The following is a 19,959-nucleotide window of genomic DNA, read 5'->3' on the forward strand; positions in this document are numbered from 1 at the left end:
TAATTTTTTGAGGAACCACCACACTGCCTTCCATAGTGGCTGCACCAGTCTGCATTCCCACCAACAGTGTATGAGGGTTCCTTTTTCTCCACAGCCTCTCCAACACTTGTTGCTATTTGTCTTGTTGCGATTTCCTTTATAATGAATCCCTGCTAGTGGTCTCTGCAGGACTTAGAATTAGAGCAGTGGAGTAAGGGGTCTGGCTTGAGAATTAGCTGCTTGGTTTTTAAAAATACCACTTTTTTTTCTTCAGTTACCTCAGCCTCAGGCATTCTGTTTATAGGTGGATTAGGAGATGGGTGTTTATTGAAGGGTCCTCCTCAGGAGAGGTGAATCCCGCTGGAGGTTCCTTTGGAGGAGTCCCTTTAGGAGGGGTCTCCTTCAGGAGAGTCTCCTTAGAAGGAGTCTCCCTAGGAGGAGTCCCCCCAGAAAGGGTCTCCTTAGGAGGAGGGAGGCAAGAGATCACAGACAAGAGAGCCGGGTCAACTCTACAGTATTTACAGAGATCTGGGTTGTCCCTCAGGGTGAAAAAAGCCTGAACATATGGAACTTCTGACCATTTGCCCTCTTGTCTGCAAAGCAGGTCTAACAGCATGATAGTATTGTAATTACTATTTCCCTTAGAAGGCTAAGTCTCCCCAACTTCTAACGTGTATTTAGGCTAAACCTCTGAACAAAAGAAAACCAGGTGCCACTTCTTCAAAGTCTAAAGGTCAAATTTGTCCCAGTGTTTCAAGATACAATTCAGGGGGGTAAAGGCACGTGAGGGCTGATTGCCCATCTGAAAGGGAGGAAGAAGAGAAAGGCATCCCTTCGCAATTCATCTCCCACAACCTGCTCTGGGGCTTCCCCCCAGACACGTGGGACATGGACATCACATGACCGATTTTGGAGCAAGTGGGGAGACACCTATGCCAGGATTAGTCGTGCTTACCTAGGCAGCCTGGCCCGTGCCTCTGGTGGGCACCTACCCTGTCCCCACCTAAATGTCTGGCTCTGGCCCACAGGCCCATAAAGGCTGTGGCCCATAATGAGGTGCCTTAAAGTGGAGGGAGCTTTAGAGCTTATAGGGAAGGCATACGGCCTAGGCATGAGGGAGTGGAAGGAGGCCCTAAAGCCCAATATGTGAGGGGAGACAAACAGAGATATCTGAAGCTCCAAAAGTCTTCAGAGAAGGTTGTTTCCTTAAGGAAAAGTGAATCCGGAACATGTTGGTCCTCCTTAAAAACTTTGTCTGGTGGAGCTACTTAGAGCTTATAACTTTAAACCTTCAGGCCACAGGGTTTTGAAAATTAATTTGGGGAATGTAATCAATAATGTTTTAAAGATTTTGTAGGGTATCCAATGGACACATGTCCCATTTGGGAGATCATCACCTCAGGGATGATGTAGATGCCTGATCACGGCACTGTACACCTGACGCTGAACAATAATGAATGCCAACTATAATTTTATATATATATGTATATATATGTATGTATATACTTACAAGAAGTGGAGTACAACATTAGGAATAGAGACAGTGGAAATGTAATGGCTCTGTGTGATATCAGAGGGATAGTGTGAGGGATATAAATGATAAACGTCTAAGTATTAAAAAAAAAAAAGAAACACTAGACAATACCAAGTGATGGCGAGATTGTGGAGTACCTTGGAACTCATATATTGCTGCTGGTAGAAATGAAAAATGGTACAGTGACTCTGAAAAACAGCTTGGTGGTTTGTTATAGAATTAAACATACATTCATCACACACAAAAAAAACAAAACACAAAACCTTTAGGGAGCCTATAGGACAGGCATATGGCCTAGGCAAGAGGGAGTGGAAGGAGGCCCTGAAGCCCAATATGTGAGGGGGGACAAAAAGAGATATCTGAAGCTCCAAAAGTCTTTGGAGGAGGCTGTTTCCTTAAGGAAAAGCGAATCTGGAACATGTCGGTCCTCCTTAAGAACTTTGTCTGGTGGTGACCGAGATTGCCTGGCGGGCAGTGCTCCAGAGGAGCTGTGCTCTTGCAGTGCCTCCTTCTCAGCTGTCACTGAAGCTGAGCTGAACTGGGGGCAGAGCCAGGCAGCAGAGAAGCTGTGCGGTCCCCAGAGGAGTACAGCAATAGAACAGAGGAGATGAAAAATCAAGTCTCCAGAGAGACATTATGCCGTACAAACTGTGCTTGGATTTGTCTTGAGCCCGGAAGGTCCTAAATGACTTGTTCCAAGACTGGGTTATCCTGTCACGGGAGTTTTCAAGCAGTGAACATCCTAATGGCCATTTAACTATCTGACCCATGCCCGCAAAGGATGGCAAACAAAAGAGGAATAGGAAAGTGAGTGAGAGGTTTTGGGGTCTGCTAAAAGGGGCTTAACTTCTGGCTGGCTTGTTAAAATATGTTACTGGAGAGTGTTGAGAAGGTCTCACAAGGAAGGGACCCCGGACCAAAGTCTCATGAGCTAGGGAGAGACAGTGACAGGGTGAAAGAATAGCAGAGACCAAGGAATCATCCTTCTGGCACCCTTACGGGCAGTTGGGCTGGGAAGGGACCAGAGGGACCTTTGGGAGCCCACCGTAGAGTAGCCGTGACCAGGGTCCCCTCAGTTGTTCCCAAAGGCCCACAGTCCTGGCCACGCTCCAGTATTCAGTCTCCTTGTGGAAAGGAAAAAAATAACAGAAGGAATGGGAGAAAGTAGAGACGGGGAGGGAAGCCTCTGAATGGCACCCTTATGGACAGTCGGACTGGGGGAAGACCTAGGGAGCCTTTGGGACACACTGCGGAGTAGTTACGATCAGAGTCCCTCAATTGCTGCCAAGGGCCATTCACCTCAACCACATGCCATCTTTGGGCTTCACTCCACCCAAGAGAGAAAGCAAGAGAGAAGGCAGTTGGACTGTGGCTGACATTCCTCTGGCTCTGTGCCGGAGGGGATCAACCAGAGCCCTCCTGCAAGACCTTTACATCCGTGGCTTAAGGTTGGCAGTCACGTTTTTCACATTTAAATGGCTGACGGAGGCCTACTGTTTATACAATAGGAAAAGGAGACAAAAATGATGAAGGCCCATAGGGTGGGCAAGTAGAAAGGCACAGATAATATTTACCTTTCCTTCAATCCTGGACACAAGCCCCTAAATGATGTAAATGATGTTGGATCTGCTGGCAGTTTCTGGGTGTGGGCTGGAATCGTATATCGTGAAACCGAAAAATAGACACATGGACCAGGGAGAGGCAAAGAGTTGTAAAGGAAGATAGTTTATTAGAAGCAGGAGAAGAAGTTGCAGCTCCTGAGCGGGAGGGGGTCTTGAATGGGGGTGCCCAGTGACTGAGGCAAAAGCTCTTACTTTTATACCTTCCCTTGCCTGTTTGGGGAAGGGGCTGGAGCCTTCTAATTGAATTCATCTATCAGGTTTGTCCTGTTTGCCCATCCTGAAGGGATTAATGATATAATCCATTCCTGTCTATCAGATCTGCTCCTTTGTCTGCCCAAAAGGGATTTGCGATAATTTATTAACCTCAAGGCATATTTTGATATTGTTGTCCTGGAGTGAAGGAGACATTCCAGAACCTGGAGTTTCAGGTTATGGCTGTTTTTTTTTTGTTTATTCCACCAGGGACCTTCCTGTCTACCTAACGACATGCTAACTAACCTGTCTCACAACAATCATACTTTATTATTCAAGATTATATATTTTATTTCTTAGAATGTAAAAAATAAAATCATTTGAGTAGTTTTCAGCATGACCTTTAATTTTGAACAGAAAATAAGCAAAGTAGGTAAATACATGTACATGCCGTATAATGTAAAACAATTACACTTAGATGCATTTGATTATGTAAAACAAAGCAAGACAATACCACCAGAAGGCTTCTTATTTAAAAACACAGTAAACATAATATTCACATGCATTAAACATTGTAAACCCTCTCAGTGTATCTTAATTTAAGTAATGAACACTTGAATGATTCTTTGAGAAAACAGTCAACTCATCAATGTGCTGTTTATATGTCCTTGGTAGCAACTTTCTACTTGGTCTAAGGAGACTTGAACCTTTATTTAAATCTATCCAAGTATAAATAACAACAGAACATAGTTCACAAGGGATTTTGATTTTCAAAAGTCTCAAATTCCAAAGTCTCAAATTCCACAGCGTAGACCCAATTTAAGGCAGTTACTTATGACTGAATATTTGAAGTCAAGATATAAAATTTTTCTTAAGTGAACAAATTGATGAAAATGATGTGTAGTTGTATGTCTGGACTTTTCATATTCTGTCTTAGAACATAGTGATTTTATTGCTCACATCATCTGGACCCTGACTTCAGATGAATGAGTGGTTTAGAGGGGATCAGCTTTTTATAAAGGAAAACAGCATGAATAAACTGAGTAATAAAAGATGCATTCAGTGAATTGTGAATACCCTTTAGCTAAATTGAAGAAGTCATGAAAGAGAGTACTGTAGGTAAGTCCAAAAGTATATATATATCAAAATTAAATTGTGGGAAGTAGGTGGGGTTAAGTACCAAAAAGTGAGTCCTTAAAAGACTTTGAGGGGTGGCGAAATATACTAAATTAATTCTTAGGAATTATCAATACTGAAGAGAAGAATGCAGTAGAGGTAAAACACCTGGAAGTTGGATGAACTTTATGTTTGGAGACTGATTAGATACAGTATATGAGGGAAAATAAGAAATCAAAATTGGGTTCAAACTTTCAAGCCTGAGGAACAGGTAGAATTATAACACTGTTGTTAGAAAGTAGTAGTTATTAAGCTAAGCTAACTGAAGTGGTTAGTTGTTTCTAGATGACAAGTTCAAATTTAAATGTGAAATTTGAGATGAACAGTATAGACACTGAAACATCTAGAAGGCTGTTGTGATGCCAGACTGCACAAGGCTCAGCAGAGAAAGAAAGGTACAGATCTGGATACAGTGAATTAACTCCAAAGAAATGTTGTTAAAACCCTGAGAATGAATAGTGCATGAATTTTCTAGAATATTCTTTCTTTCTGATAATTTTATTTTCCTCTTCTACAAAGATAACATGCCTTTTATTTTTTTTAAGCATGAATAACTGGTTCCATTGTGTGTAAAGCCTAATGATAAAGGAATAAATAGGTCTGAGGAGGTTTAAATATTCTTGCTATTTTTAGTAAGAGAAAATGTTGTCAAACAATGAAATGAGGAAGTACATAAACAGAATTTCCTTTAGATTGCTATTAAAAACTTCCCTTTCCCACCAAGTCTCTTCTTATCATGATCTGCATTTAGCACACCATTATTCAACCATGGTAATTGATATAATGAACTATTTGCAAACAAACGAACAAAAAAAATGAAATCAAACAAAATGAGGCAGGCACATGACACAGAATTGACTCTTCTGTGTTCAAATACAATTTGGCTCAAGATCCATGGAGGTTTTGGTTAGTAGTGCAAAGAAAATCAAGTATACCTAGGAAGGGGAGCACATGATACAATTCTAGAGCTCTTTCCAGATGCACAATTGAGGGATCTTTATGAAAAGAAGGTGCTTATCTCCATTTTAGATGTGAAACCCCCAAGTGCTTTTATTTTAATAATAACTGTATTTTTTAATCTGGGCATGAGCTATAAAAAAGATCATCATATAGGTGATCAAAACAAATAAGTGACAATGTGTTATCAAATAAATGATTACCAAATGGAAAAACAGACTGATTTGATGTGGCCATCAGCCTGATAATTTGTAGTCAAATGGTAAATAGTTAGAAAAGGATCAAGAGAATAAGTAAAGTCGAACAAGTAAAGTCAGTTAATAAATTATAGCCCTAGAATATGCAATTTGACTAGATCAGGAAACACTAACACAAATGTATTAATAGCAGGTAATATATGCATAGAAAATTCATAAAAATATTAGTTAAAAGAATTTTAGGAAAGAAGAAATAGGAATCATAGTGAAAAGCTTCATCTAAAATATTTAGTAGAATTAATGTAATCATATAACAAATTTATCTTTTTAACAAAAATTTTTTTCGTATACTATTTTCACTGGCTGCTTCTTTCTTTTTCTTTTTGTTTTAATTAACCCTTTTTTTGATATTCTTTGGATGAAACCTACAAAAGGAAGAGAAACAAATTTATGCATGATAAAATGTTTTATTGTTTATTGTGTTTATTGTGTCTAAAATTTCCTCAAATTATCTTTTAATGTATAAAACCAAAAAAAATGTTATTAGTTTAAAAGCCTTTAATTTGTCTATGTCTTTGTATAGAATAATCTATTTCTACAGAAGTCACTTTACATATACGAGTTAGCAAAAATGGATAAACATGTTATTGATTTTTATTTATTTTCAGTTAGAAATTCAGGGTCAGTTTATTGAAAACGTGAACACGTGGCTGTATATGATTGGTGGAATTATAAATTATTATTTACATATTAACACTATTCCATAAACATATATCACTTTTATAGTCAGAAGAAAACTAATATACAATTTTGTGCATTATAAAAAAGCTTAAATATATTTTGGTGTAATCATTTAAAACTAAAGTTTAGTATGTAAATATCAAACGAATAAAATTTGTTTCAAATTAATTGTTTTTCTATGAAGACAAATTATGAGGAATTACAGCTAATATATTCAGCAATATTATCTAAATATATTAAAGTTGATAAGGAGACATTTATTAGCTAAATCATAACACTTTGTTTCTTATAACAAATATAACTAATTTAATGATGTTTTTCATAGATTAAAATTAATTCACAATTTCAGTACAATTGCTTTCTTAAATGAATTATTGTGAAGAATGTCTTCTATACCTTTTTGACAAGCTCTAAGACATGCCTTTTTAGAAGTGAAATTGTTCTCGTTCCCTCCACATCCACTGTACTTAAATGGGCGGCATTTCCCAATAATTCCGTTGTAGTAGAATCTGGTCTCATTGGCATGACACAATCCTCTATCTGCTGGGGTCAGACACCAGGAGGGGCCGTAAAATTCTAAGAATATGAAGAAAATAGGGTAAGTCAGATATGATAGTTAATCTGAGATTTTCATGTTATTGTTTATAGATTAGTTTTATGGAATGTCTACTTAAAACAGTAATCTGAATGAGTAAAAGTAATACATTGTAAAATTCATGTATTTCAATTCCATGAAAATGCTTAACCAATCTCCAAGTGTCCGTGTATACTGAGACTTTTCACCAATAAATAAAAGAGCAGATACATTTGCTAAAGGAAAGTGCTATGATTACTCTTTATATGAAAAAAACTAGTTGTACATAATAAAAACAACTATTCAACAATTTAACTTCTGCAAAGCTGTTAATATATATTTTTTTAAAAAACTATTAATGTTTATGTATCATTTGTTCACGAATGTTCAACATTTTAAAAAGTTCTGATGAGCAAAATTCTTATTGTCTGATGTAAGCACTGAAGTTCAGGAAGAGTTTAGTCAGAATTCTCTTGACTAAAAGAATGCTGAATGATGTAACATAATCACAATTTAAAGTGTAGGAATTCAGGTATAGAAAATTCTAACTTTAAGCTTCAGAGAAGGAGCCCAGAAGAGATGGTTTGACTTAGTCATAAAGTTTTCTCATAAATTGAAGCATGAGTTCTAGATGAGTTAGATGGTTTTGCAAAACAAGGAATATTGCTAAAGCCAGAAAATAAAACATGTTTAAACCAGACAGGCTGGTCTCTCAACAGTGTGAAGCACTTAAAAAAAAACAGAAGATAAAAATGCAACAAGGATAATAAAAGAAACACTTATTTCCTTAAGGCAAAGCAGCGAAATAGATTTAGCCCAATGGTAGTATTTATCTCCTTTGGGAATTCCTGTCAGAGAAGGGAAGCTGGTAGGTATTCTTTAGGTGCAGAGCTAAATGGCTTGATATAAACCAATATTGCAGGTACATTGGTAGGTGGTGGGGAATCCATGTAAGAAAACATTAGCAGCTTTGCCACAAGGTGAAATGTGGGACAGCAAAGGCAGGCAAAGAGGATTTGCTAAAAGTTCAGCAATGACAGAAAATAGAATTTTGAAGAATCCTGTAGCCAATAAAAGCAAATAGGTTGTGCAGAAAGCAAGAAGCGATCTTATGGCAAGTGATCCCCAGATGAATAGACCATAAAAGAAAAAAATAAGTAAAATGAAACAATTGGAGAAAAAAAATGAAAAAACTTCTTAAATTGATATGTACATTTTTTATTCCCTCCTGTGTTCTAGATATTTAAATACAGATGAGAGCATCTTGACACAATGACTCATATAATAGAGAAATTCGGGAAATTTTAAGAGGAGTGGGAATACTGTGGGAAGAATATATGAGAAGACATTTTAGAAAGGTGATATTCTGTGTCAAAATTCAAGAACCGTAATCACATAAAGAATATTAAATTTTATTTAGGTCTTTCACCAGGTCTATAAACGCTGTGATTTTTAAGAAACTCAGTATTTGTAAAACTAAAACATTATCCAAGATCACGTAGTCTAATTTATGTTTTACTTCATCCTACTTGGGTGTTATAATACATGATTATTGCTATTATAAATCAAAACTAAGATGTATTTAGTGAGAAGGTATGCTTAACTTTCTACAAAACGTCAAAATCTCCTGTTACCAACAGTGATTGATGTATGAGGAATTTTCTAACTGTCTAGGAGAGACATATTGTAACTGAGCCCTATTATTGTGCAAACTTTTCCAATGTTTGTGCTATGGATTCTCCTCAACCTACAGCCTAGAATGTAAGATGGTTATCAGTTGTCACCTCTTTTATTTCCATGAGCTTCCAAGGTCATCAACTATGTTCCAAAAAAACAAAAACAAAAACAAAATACCCTATAAGCAATTAGCCTGATTTGAGAAATAGAAAACAGAGGAAATTGCTATTCCTTTTTCTTTATTCTCAGCAAGTACACACAGATGTTTCATAGCAGATGTGTATGATGAAATGATATGATTTATGTATTTATTTCACTTTAGCATTTTGTACACAAGATATATTAGCCTATAGTAAGTTGCAGATAATATATGTGGATGTCCTTATAAGTTATACACTTCTTTACAAATGTTAGTTTTTACCGTGTTTCCCTGAAAATAAGACCTGACCAGAAAATAAGCCCTGGCATGATTTTTCAGGATGACATCCCCTGAACATAAGCCCTAATGCATCTTTTGGAGCAAAAATTAATATAAGTACCTGGTCTTATTTTTCGGGAACATGGTATGTCTTAAAAGCAGTGACCTTCCTAAAGTTCCTTATTCCTGGACAGAGGGAGTTTTCTTATGACAGGAAGCAAACTCATTCTTCTTTTCCTGTAACATGAAACCTACAGTAAACCTGGCCCCATTACAAAATCAAGGCCATTTCAAAGTGAGGGCAAGCTAACCTGGTACATCTGCAGCTACAGTTCCTTGATTGGAAGTAACAAGGGAGGAGCCTCTGTTATATAGGCCAGGAGCCTGGAACACCAGGTAAAAGCTAGAATCAAAATGAGCCTCTTAGATACATAAATCATATCATTTCAGTGGGATCTGAAACCATGGCAGATACACCACAGGTTTGGTAGGGAGATATACCCTAGATTCTGTCTTCCATTAACCATTCCAACAATGTCTGCCACTGGACAGGTCTACTCAGAAGCCAAGGGAATGGGTTCTCTATAATGGGACAGGGAAAGAAGAAGTCAGCGGATTGATTTGAGAGCAAACAGACAATTGACCAGCACAGATGCCATCAGAGAGAATTTTATGACCAACTAAATTGTCTAAGGCATTAGATTGCTTTTACCTAAAACTCCTTTTGTGACTTCTGAATCAGAGTGTCTGGCATGCTGCTTCTAAAAGCAGGGAATCCAGTGTGCAGACATGTATTGTCCCTCTTACCACATACCTGTTCCACTCAGAGTGTCTATTCACAACTGGCTTGATGACAGTTGTCTGTCTTACTATGTCTGCTTTGATTTTAATCACTACCTGCACAGATCATCAGACACAACTCACCATTGACCTAGATCAATACTGAGGTTCCTAACACTAGAAATAAGAATATTTTGGTAGTGGGTTAAACTTTGAAATGCATTAAGGACGTTGTATTACATATAATTAACATTTAAAAATTTTTAATAAAGCAACAAGTTATCATCAGTTGGAGAGTCTTTTTAAGGCCATTGCTCTTTGAAATATGAATTATACCTGATATATAATTCATTTCTCCTCAAATCATTTTAACTCTAAGTAGGAAGACTGTTATTGGGTTACACTAGCATAAACAACAGCAGAATTAGAATAATGAAGCAGATGGTTTCTTAATGACATTTTAATTCTAAAATTGTTTGAGTCCTTGATTCAATTTTGAGTCTGGTTCAATCTCCAAAGGTGAGGAAATAAAAAAAAAAAAAAAATATGTGCCCCATGAAGAGATAAGCTTGACTGTTTTCAATCACCATATTTATTCTAGGTAAACATAGGCAACTCACCTATTCAAAATCCAGACTTGGATATCTACAATGAAAGAAAATATAAAGGTTTTGAAGTAGATGCACAATGTGATTTTTGGGGGGTCTAGATTAAAATTATTTGCAGAAATTTAAGATAGAATAAGACACTAACCTGACTTCTGTTAACTCTCCAAAGGGACGTTAATAACCAAAAGCATTCTGTCTCGATCTTGCCCTTAATAACAAGCTTCTTTAGAGGGTCTATGATAGGTTTCAGAATTCAGGATCCATTTATTTTCTGCCAGGAACTGCCATCATCTAGTATGGCTGCTAAATTGTAAGGTGGAGCTTCAAAGTCAGTTTTATGTGTAAAACAGTTTATGTAAAATTTCTTTAAAACATCTACAATACATGTTGAGTCTTATACTCACTTTGAATCCTTACTGTGGTGTCTTCCTTATTGTTCCCATTTTACATGTCTATTTAGGTTTTTATTTTACCAATCAAATTAAGCTTTATGAATTAACTAATGACTTGTTAAGTAAATTATTTTTTGTCTCTAAGACTGTTTCAGGGAATTGACTAATAAATCCTTCCTTTGAATACCAAATTCTTTCTTTTTCCCCATAATTTTGTAGTAAAGAAAAATATAAAGATTTGTATTTTCTAATTACAAATTATCATTATAAATTGCTCAAATAACATAAAAGTAAAACAAATACAAAAGTGCTCCATAATTTGACCCCTGTCCTTTACTGTGAATGGTTTCATGCCTATCTCCCTGCATATATACCTATGCTTTGTCTCTGACAATTAAGTTCATGAACTCATCTTAGAAAAAGTACTTGCATACCTCATTGCTGAATATCACTATGGTCACCTTTGAAGTACTCCCCTTGGGAAGCTATGCACCAATTCCAGAGCCTAGCCCACCCTTCAAATAAATTTTGGAACTCATTTCCTGGAATGGCCATCAGAGTTGTTGTCATATGACTCTTGATATCCTGAATGTCATCAAAATGTCTTCCTTTCAATACTTCCTTTATCTTAGGGTAAAGAAAGAAGTCATTGGGGGCCAAATCAGGTGAGTAGGGAGGGTGTTCCAATACAGTTATTTGTTTACTGGCTAAAAACTCCCTCACAGACAGTGCCATGTGAGCTGGTGCATTGTCGTGAGGCAAGAGCCGTGAATTGTTGGCAAAAAGTTCTGGTGGTCTAACTTTTTCACACCGCCTTTTCAGCACTTCCAAATAGTAAACTTGATTAACTGTTTGTCCAGTTGGTACAAATTCATGATTAATAATCCCTCTGATATCTAAAAATGTTAACAACATTGTTGCAGTAAGTTCACAAACTTAATTGTCAGAACTCGTATACTGCTCATTGTCTTATTATTATACTTGATACTATTTTGTGGATATGTTTCCACATTTGTTCATATGTATACCTTATTCTTTTTAATGTAAGCACAATATTTTATTTTTTGACTTGACTACAATATATTTAATCAATCTATTACTCACATATATATACTCGTAGAGTATATCTATTTTTTTTCAATTCCAGACATTGGTTCATGAATATTATTGTATATGGGTTAAGATATTTCTAGAGGAGATATTTCTAAAGTCAGAATTGTGCATAAAGCTATATTCAGTTTGCAATTTGGTAGATGGGGCAGAATTTTCCACTGAAAGTTCATATAAATTTATATTTCTCCAGTGATGTTTAACAGTACCTAAACATTATTTAACAAAATGTGGACCTTACTGCAATGCATCCATTTATGATTAATTTCTTTTTTTCTCGTCTCACACCCGTGAAAATAGAAGGGTACTATGTAAACTAGTAATTGCTCGTAGCTCTTCAAATGTTTTACAAAATATAATTAATGAGAATATAAGATGCCACTGATTTTAAGCTGCACTGTTATTTTATGTACTGTTTGTAAAGAAAAACACACAAATTGTACTACTACACACTATCAGTTGTAAGCTTCATCATGATTTAAGCAATGTTAAAATGTGGAAAAATATTCATCTTAAATAAATAAAATATGATAATTTATCTTTTTGTATAACCACACCAAGTTTAAATGCATGCATACACACGTATACAAAGATACACACAGATGAGAAAGGAAATGATATATGCTATCCTTTGAGCCAAACACTGAGGGGGAATGCAATCAGAGGGAAGGATGATTACTATACAGACTTTCTAGCAGGTAGCAAGTTTAACAGTTTGCTAGGTTACAATTCTACAAAATAGATTCTTTTATGGTGAGCTTATTCTGTACTTTTGGGGATTCTCCAGAGCTACTTCCAGTCTTGAATTTTATTTACTTTGTGATGAGTTGGAAAAAATTAGCAAAGAAATATTGAAAGAATATGCTAGACTTTGATAGTGTTGTCTCTATATAATGGAAGTGTGGCTGATTTTCTTCTTTTTCCTTTTCTATTTTTTTCAAGTTGGATGCAATTATAACACTCATATTATATAATAAAATATATTACACAAATATATTAGAAATAATCGTTATAATAAAAGTATTTTTAGAGTGTTTCTAATGTACTGGCATCATAAAGAAAAGTCTGGAGATTGGAATCTGTCTGATTAGGAATGGAGAGCAATCCTATCACCTGTACATTTACTATTTACATGTAGTAAATCTGTACTGCAGGAAAAACATGTATCTCCATTCATTAACAAGGGAGAAGTGGTGTTACATGGGCAGAAACTAACATTCCACTTAGAAGAGAAGAGAGGGCACGGAATGAGAAAATGATTAGTGCAGAACTTTTTTTCATTGTTTGTTTTCTGTGCATAGGGCCACTTTGTTTCTTTGTTTTCTGTATATCGGTTGAGTATGAAATGTAGAAGGTAGGCTTTTGTGGCATTTGAAACTGAAAGATCTTAGGGTAATAGACTGTAAGAAACCTTCTAGGATGCCTCTACATATTGAAAAGGAAGAAGAAAAAAATGGGTTGAAGTAGTACAATGTTCTATTGAACATATATACCACCTCGGTTACCAGAGGGTAAGAAAGGAAGGGGGTGGTAGACTAGGGTAAATGGGATCAAATATATTGTGATGAAAGATTTGACTTTGAGTGGTGACCATACAATACAATATATAGATGTATTATGGGGTTGTACACTTGAAACCAGTATAATTTTTATTAACAAATGTTACCCCAATATATTTAATTTAAAAAGTGGGTAGATAGGTATTGGGATGGATTTCTTTGTCTAAATATTGCCTAATCCATGGGGAGAGTTCACAGTTATCTTCATTCAGGGATTTTTTTTTTTTCTAAATGAATCCACAATGAAAGAAAGCCATGGTAAAATTACAAATTATAAAATTTATGAGAATAATTTATTTTAAGATGACTATATCTTATAATACTTTAGAAAAACTTCTCTTCATGTCATATCTGCAACATTGAGAACCCTATAAGTTTTTAGTAAATGGTTTATTTAGTCCCTTAATTAGCTTTTAAGCAAGAATGAGATTTTAATAAACAGTAGACAGAAGTGAATATGGGTGAAGGAAAGCAGAAACGTCAGAATATTCCAGGTTTGTTTGGGGTTCTTTGCAATCTCCAGGCTATTTGAAGAAAAAAGTATATGGAGAGTACAGTGAATACAAAGCTGGAAAAGTAGATTTAGACAATATTAAGATCCTTGAATACTACTATGTTTGGATTTTATGGCGTAGACATTAATGAACCACTGAAATTATTGGAGGATGAAAGAGATATGAAGCAATTCTTGATACATGAAGTAAACTCAACCAGGCATGGGCAAGGATGAATCTAGAAGGTGAGTTATAATGGAGAAGAATATAAGATGACCCCGACTAAAGCAGTTACTGTGGGAGTAGCTACAATTAAGATTGAATATGGGAAATGGAGAGAGCTAGAGGGAAGATGATTCCACTTTTCTAGCCTGGCTGGCTTAAAAGATGGAATATTTTGCTAATGTATTATGAAACATAATTAAAGTATAAAATATAGTCCCAATAATTGTATTACTTCTTATCGGCTTTACGTACAAAACCAACAAACAAACAAAAACACCAAAAAACCCTGAATAAAGATGGAATTGTGAACTATGCCAATGGATTAGCCAGCATCCAGGTAAACAATTCCAAGATGTTAGATAGAAGATAGAACCCAGGTTTTGAGAAGACAGAAAAGTTTAATATGGACTTCAGCAGAAGTATGATATCATGACTGTCTTCCCATACCACTAGTGAAGGTCTCTGACTTAGCATGTAACATAGGCATTGAAGTCATCTATGTATCTATGTCGTTCCTTCATTTCACAGGCATGCTGCTAAAGACAAAACCACCCTTTATTTATTATTCTCAGACTCCCAGTCCCCATGACAATTCCTGTCATGTAGGAGGCATTCAACATTTATTGAACTGAACTGAAATGAACAAGTATAACATCTCTACCTCAGATCATAAGACAAAGTTGGAAACACAGGTTTGCAAGTCCTCTGATTAGATTCAGAGACACAAAACATTTATTGATATTTTATAATTACGTTTGAATTTTACAAAAGCTTCTTGTTATTTCACATGATTATACTATTAAGTAATTAAATGAAGGTACTTTAGATCAAGGTCACAGGTTTTAGTTATATTAAAAATCATCACTAATAAAATGTATACAAATAATACTCCTGATTATTTTTTTCCTGCTATAAAACTCCATTGACACTGGGCAATCACCATCATCTTCATAGAAAGCCTCAAATATTAATATTTTTGAGCTTTACTGTGTTCTAAACACTGAGTTAAAATTTTATATATGTCATCACAATCTTCACAAAACTTTCATGAGATATTGCTCTCCACATATAACAAATGAGGAACCTGAAACCGAGTCGTGTAATTTTTTTTCAAGGCCACAGAGAGAGTCAGCAAATAGCTGAACTGACATTTAAACCCACATCTTTCTGTCCATAAACCCAATGCTCTTAACACTATGACATGCCATCTGAAAACTACCTAGAAAATAAAAATAACTGAGCAAAGATATTTTAATAATTATCAGATAAAGGGAAAGTTTTCACAAGTTCCTTTTATATCTGATTCCCCCATTTTTTCTTCTTTGAAGCTCGTGTTCAGAATGCCTTAGATTCTTCTTACCCTTATTTGCCAGCATAAAGTTGGAATTTATCAATTTTGAACAGGTGAAAGATATCAAAATAGTTCCTCAAACAATGAGGCTGGAAACAAGTCTTAGGAGTAACAGTACTAAGCCAAATTGTATTCAGGGAGCTCAAACATTTGAAGGCAAAAATTATTGGGTTAGCATGTTCAACCTGGACTGATTCTAGAATTAAAAGATAAAAAGTTCCTGGCTTTTATGCATTCTGTGATCATAGTTTCTCTGGCCATTCAGATCGATTTAATGGCAGTAAGATGTGACAGAAAAATAGAAAGCTCTTTCTGTTGTGTCCCTAGAAAAGGTAGAGTTGGGATTTTCCTAATCAATGTACTTTATATTAATGCTTCTCAAATTTATTCTTTCAAAGATTGTCCAGTGTTCAAGAAGGAAAAGGGCAGTCATAGAATTACACACAACATAAGAGTAGCACAGGTTTTTCTAACTTATTTCTACCTCATTCCTAACCTGCCTTGTAGAATAGCCAATATCAAATTCGTATTATGGGATTCGTAATAGGGATTTTTCTTTTAGTGAACACATGTACCAGATCTTTCCCATCCAACATGTATCATTAATTTATTAGTTTGTAGTTTGTGTTGTATTCATTTGTGGATGAGTTTTCATTTATAGTTGTGTAATGGTAATTTCATTTATAGTTGTGTAATGTGTAATGGTAAGTCAGAGATTATTCCTACTATTGTACATGTTCATATAGAATTAGTGTCATTCAAATTAACTTGGTTTACACATTGAAGTCTATGATTTTTTTTTCTTTTTTAATGGTTTATTTATAATATTTGAGTCTTAAAAACACTTCTCTGGAAGAATCCTATGACTGGGGCAAACATTTTATAGTTGTTAAACGCAGACATGGTCCAGGAAGAAAGGGATTAACACAAGTAGTCAGTGGTCATCTAGGGTGACTGCATTTGGATGGCAGCAATCTTGGCAGAGGTGAAGTGCTATATTTTTGTTGCTCACCTGCTCTCTTGCCAGGAAGTAGAAGATCTGATGGATCCTCTACATAAGTTATTATCTATTTTTGGAAAGGCATTTTGTCAGAAAATGAGCATATGAAGTACCTGATTGACCATGCAGGCATATTTAGATTATAAGGGAAGTTTCTATGCTTTTTGGTCTGAGAACATGTTAGGAAAAACAGGATACTTCTTTGAGACTGTGGAAGTGGGTTATTGATGAAGTGGGGCTCTTCAGAATATTTCACACTGCTAGTGGTTATATCTGGTCTCTTAATTATCCATCCCTATCTGTCTATTGTTTATGCCACCAGGTTTTCCTGTGCCGGTATTAGTTCATGCTTATTTTTCGGTGTGTCATGTCCCAACATATATATGATTTAAAAAAATTAAAATACTTTTTTAAAAGAAACGAATTTACATATCCAAGTTTTTACAAAATTTGACAAACCAAATTTTCTGTCTATACATATTTAAAATAAATAAGTTAGTATTTTTTGGCATCCCCTTTTCATTTTCATTAATGTCCCAGCTTGTATTATATGATTGTTGAGGTAATCTACACACAAAGGATTGATGGTCTGAACAAAACAGGTAAGAGTAAAATTGGAAGAGATAGGAATAGACATTTCATTGGGAAAAGCAATAGGCTTTAATGACTGACTAGAAGACTAGAAGTGATCAATGAGATTACCAAGTGCTCTTCGAGAATAATTGGAAAAAATGATGACAGAATTCTGAAAGTTTGGAAACCTGGAAATATTGAAAAAGATAAAAAAAAATTATACAAATAAAATTTATTTGGCTTTAATCCCCATGATATTTCTGCATGCCAATATTCTCAACTCTAATAATTTGCTTTCACTTGTACACAGGGACATGCTTATAAAACATTTTATAAAAAGATTCTTTAAGAAAGAGTAAGCGTCAATCTTTGAGATCACCTAAGTAGCCCATTAATATCGAAATAAGGAAATAAAAGAGGAAATTTAAAAAAAATAAACTTCAGTTGTGCTTAATAAGAATTCAACTATCTTGAGTCAAGAGGGCTCACTGAAGAAATATATTCTCAAGCTCATTTGCAATATTATGATAGTTAAGAATAAATAGCAATTAAAAAAGAATTGCCAAACCATTTTCTAGTATCATGGAACAGAACTTCTGAAATGCTTTCCTGGTATCATCATGAAGAGAAGCATTAAAATTATATTTACACATATTTCACTTAATAACAATAACACAATCTAGCTACTTTTTTGGAATATTCAAATACTCGATGTAAGGATTATTATTTAATAGAAAGAATTTAAAATGAATGCTATTCTATGTATATGGTGGGTCATGTTATTTCTGTAAACAGAATCAAAACCTTAAAGTATTTCTATCATTTCAAAAAAACCTAATACACACAGAGAAACTTACACATTTAATTAAAACTTGGAACAAAGTTTTACATAAACATAGAGCTGTATATTTAAAAATTTTAATAGAATATTAATATAATTGCAAGCAGTGACAGGTGTAAGCATTTTGGTGCTGGAATATCAAAAGTATCTTTATAGACCTCAGCAAAGATCTTTGATGGACTGGGGAAGGAATAATCTAGGCATAGAAAGGATGGAGTTATAATTTCTTTCCTACACTCTGCCACTTGGATTGGGTAGAGAAAGAATTACGTAGGTCTTAGCAGAGAGGGACAGCTTCATTCCCACCTTTGCATGTTGGATTGGGCAGACAAGGGATCATGCAGGTCTTAGGAAGAGTGGAGACAGAGACATTACCCGTTAAGCTACTCTTCAAACCAAACTTCCCATTGAAGTTATTGCAACATTATTTCATGATTTAAATTAGAAAGGTTACAAAATAAAATAAAAAGAAAATATATTATGCTTATAGAAAAGAAGAAAAGGGGTCAAATTGGCAAGAGGAATTTAGATTTTGAAGGAAATACAATAAAAAATAAAGTAGTTCTAGACAAATAAAGAAGGCAATGTGCCCTAATTTTAAATGGCATTACTATGAATCATGCCTTAAATGTCTATTATTTTAAACAAAAACCCTCTTAATGTTGTTTTCTTTTAAATTCATGTTGTGAATTTCTTACTGCTTCTTTATTTATTATTTAATTATTTACTCTTAAAACATTATTACACGTTTTACTGTGCATCTATATAAAAATGTAGAGAGGACATTTATCACGTGGTATTTAAAACTCATTTAGTTTCTCATACTTATTTTCTTTATTTCCCCTTCTCTATTTTGGTAGTTTACCTGCCAAAAATCATGATTTTTATACAGTACTTCATAAAACGTCAAGGCAAAACCATCCCCTAACCTGCTCTATACATTTTAATGATGAACACGGAAGCCCTGCATTTGAATTAGTAAAGTAACCCAAATAAAACATTGAAACATATTGAAAACTGATTTCATACATTTTTTTTATTTGTAGATGTATGGTATCACATGTACCTTTAAACCCATTAATATGTTTGCCATTCTAAACTTTCAAATCTTTCGCATCCAACAAGATTTAGCATGCTTTTCAACATGTGACATTTAACTGAATAGAACAAAATGTCATTGACAGACACAGAGCTGGAAGGACACAAAGAAACAAAACAATGAAATTACTTAATTTTAGAGATAAAAAAATCAGAACTACAAAGATACTTGTAATTATTACATACAAAGTAGTGTTTGAAAATTAGACTCAAATTCACCTGGCGTTGAATTCACTTCCTCATTATAGAATCTAATGACCTCAAAGGATTTTGAATATACCATATTGTCTAACTCCCACTGAAATTTTGCATGTCCTTGATGACATCTCAAGTGCTAATAGAACTCTACTAAAATACCTACAATTTAATTCCTGAGGCACCCATTCATTTTTGAAGAGCTCACATTAAAAAAAAAACACACTTTACAGAAAGAAATTTATACTTTAGATTTCATGCATTACTCCTGATTCTTAGGCTGGGTTGGGGGAGATATGGAAGGGAGGAGATGTGCGTGTGTATGTGGGGGGATTGAAATGCAGTGGACTGAAGGTGAGACATGTACAGGACTTAATTCTCCTTTCACATGATAGTGTTTCAAGTACTGAGAGCATATTTAGTGTTCCCTGTTGGATGTAATGTCTCCTTACACTTTCCAGCCCTTCTATAAACATGTCTCCAGTTGTCTTTGTGACAGTTGGTATGGCATACAGGGCTGAAGCAAGCCCCACCAACATGATCAGGTCTGCACATCTGCACCCCTCATTGCAGACAAGTCATAGTCAGCATTTGCAGTCCTTCTGCATGTGGGCAGAAGTTTTATTTGCTTTTGGTTTGTTTGCTTGCTTGCTTATTTGTTGTAAA

At 35.0% G+C, this 19,959-nt stretch overlaps 1 protein-coding gene across 2 annotated transcripts in view; it reads right to left on the minus strand.

The window, feature by feature from the left end:
* Positions 1-3,662: 3,662 nt before the first annotated feature.
* TFPI (tissue factor pathway inhibitor) overlaps positions 3,663-19,959 on the minus strand; it is a 62,069-nt gene continuing 45,772 nt past the window's right edge. The window contains exons 7-8 of one of the 2 annotated variants that reach the window (XM_081051307.1): positions 6,795-6,974; positions 3,663-6,082 (exon numbers count right to left, since the gene is read on the minus strand). In XM_081051307.1, coding sequence (XP_080907433.1) covers positions 5,985-6,082; positions 6,795-6,974 — 278 coding nt within the window. In that variant the 3' untranslated portion in view covers positions 3,663-5,984. The remainder of the gene's footprint in view (positions 6,083-6,794; positions 6,975-19,959) is intronic. The other variant, XM_081051308.1, reaches the window with a different exon arrangement.

The sequence above is a fragment of the Rhinolophus hipposideros genome (assembly GCF_964194185.1).
Source record: "Rhinolophus hipposideros genome assembly, chromosome: 6".
NCBI lineage: Eukaryota > Metazoa > Chordata > Mammalia > Chiroptera > Rhinolophidae > Rhinolophus > Rhinolophus hipposideros.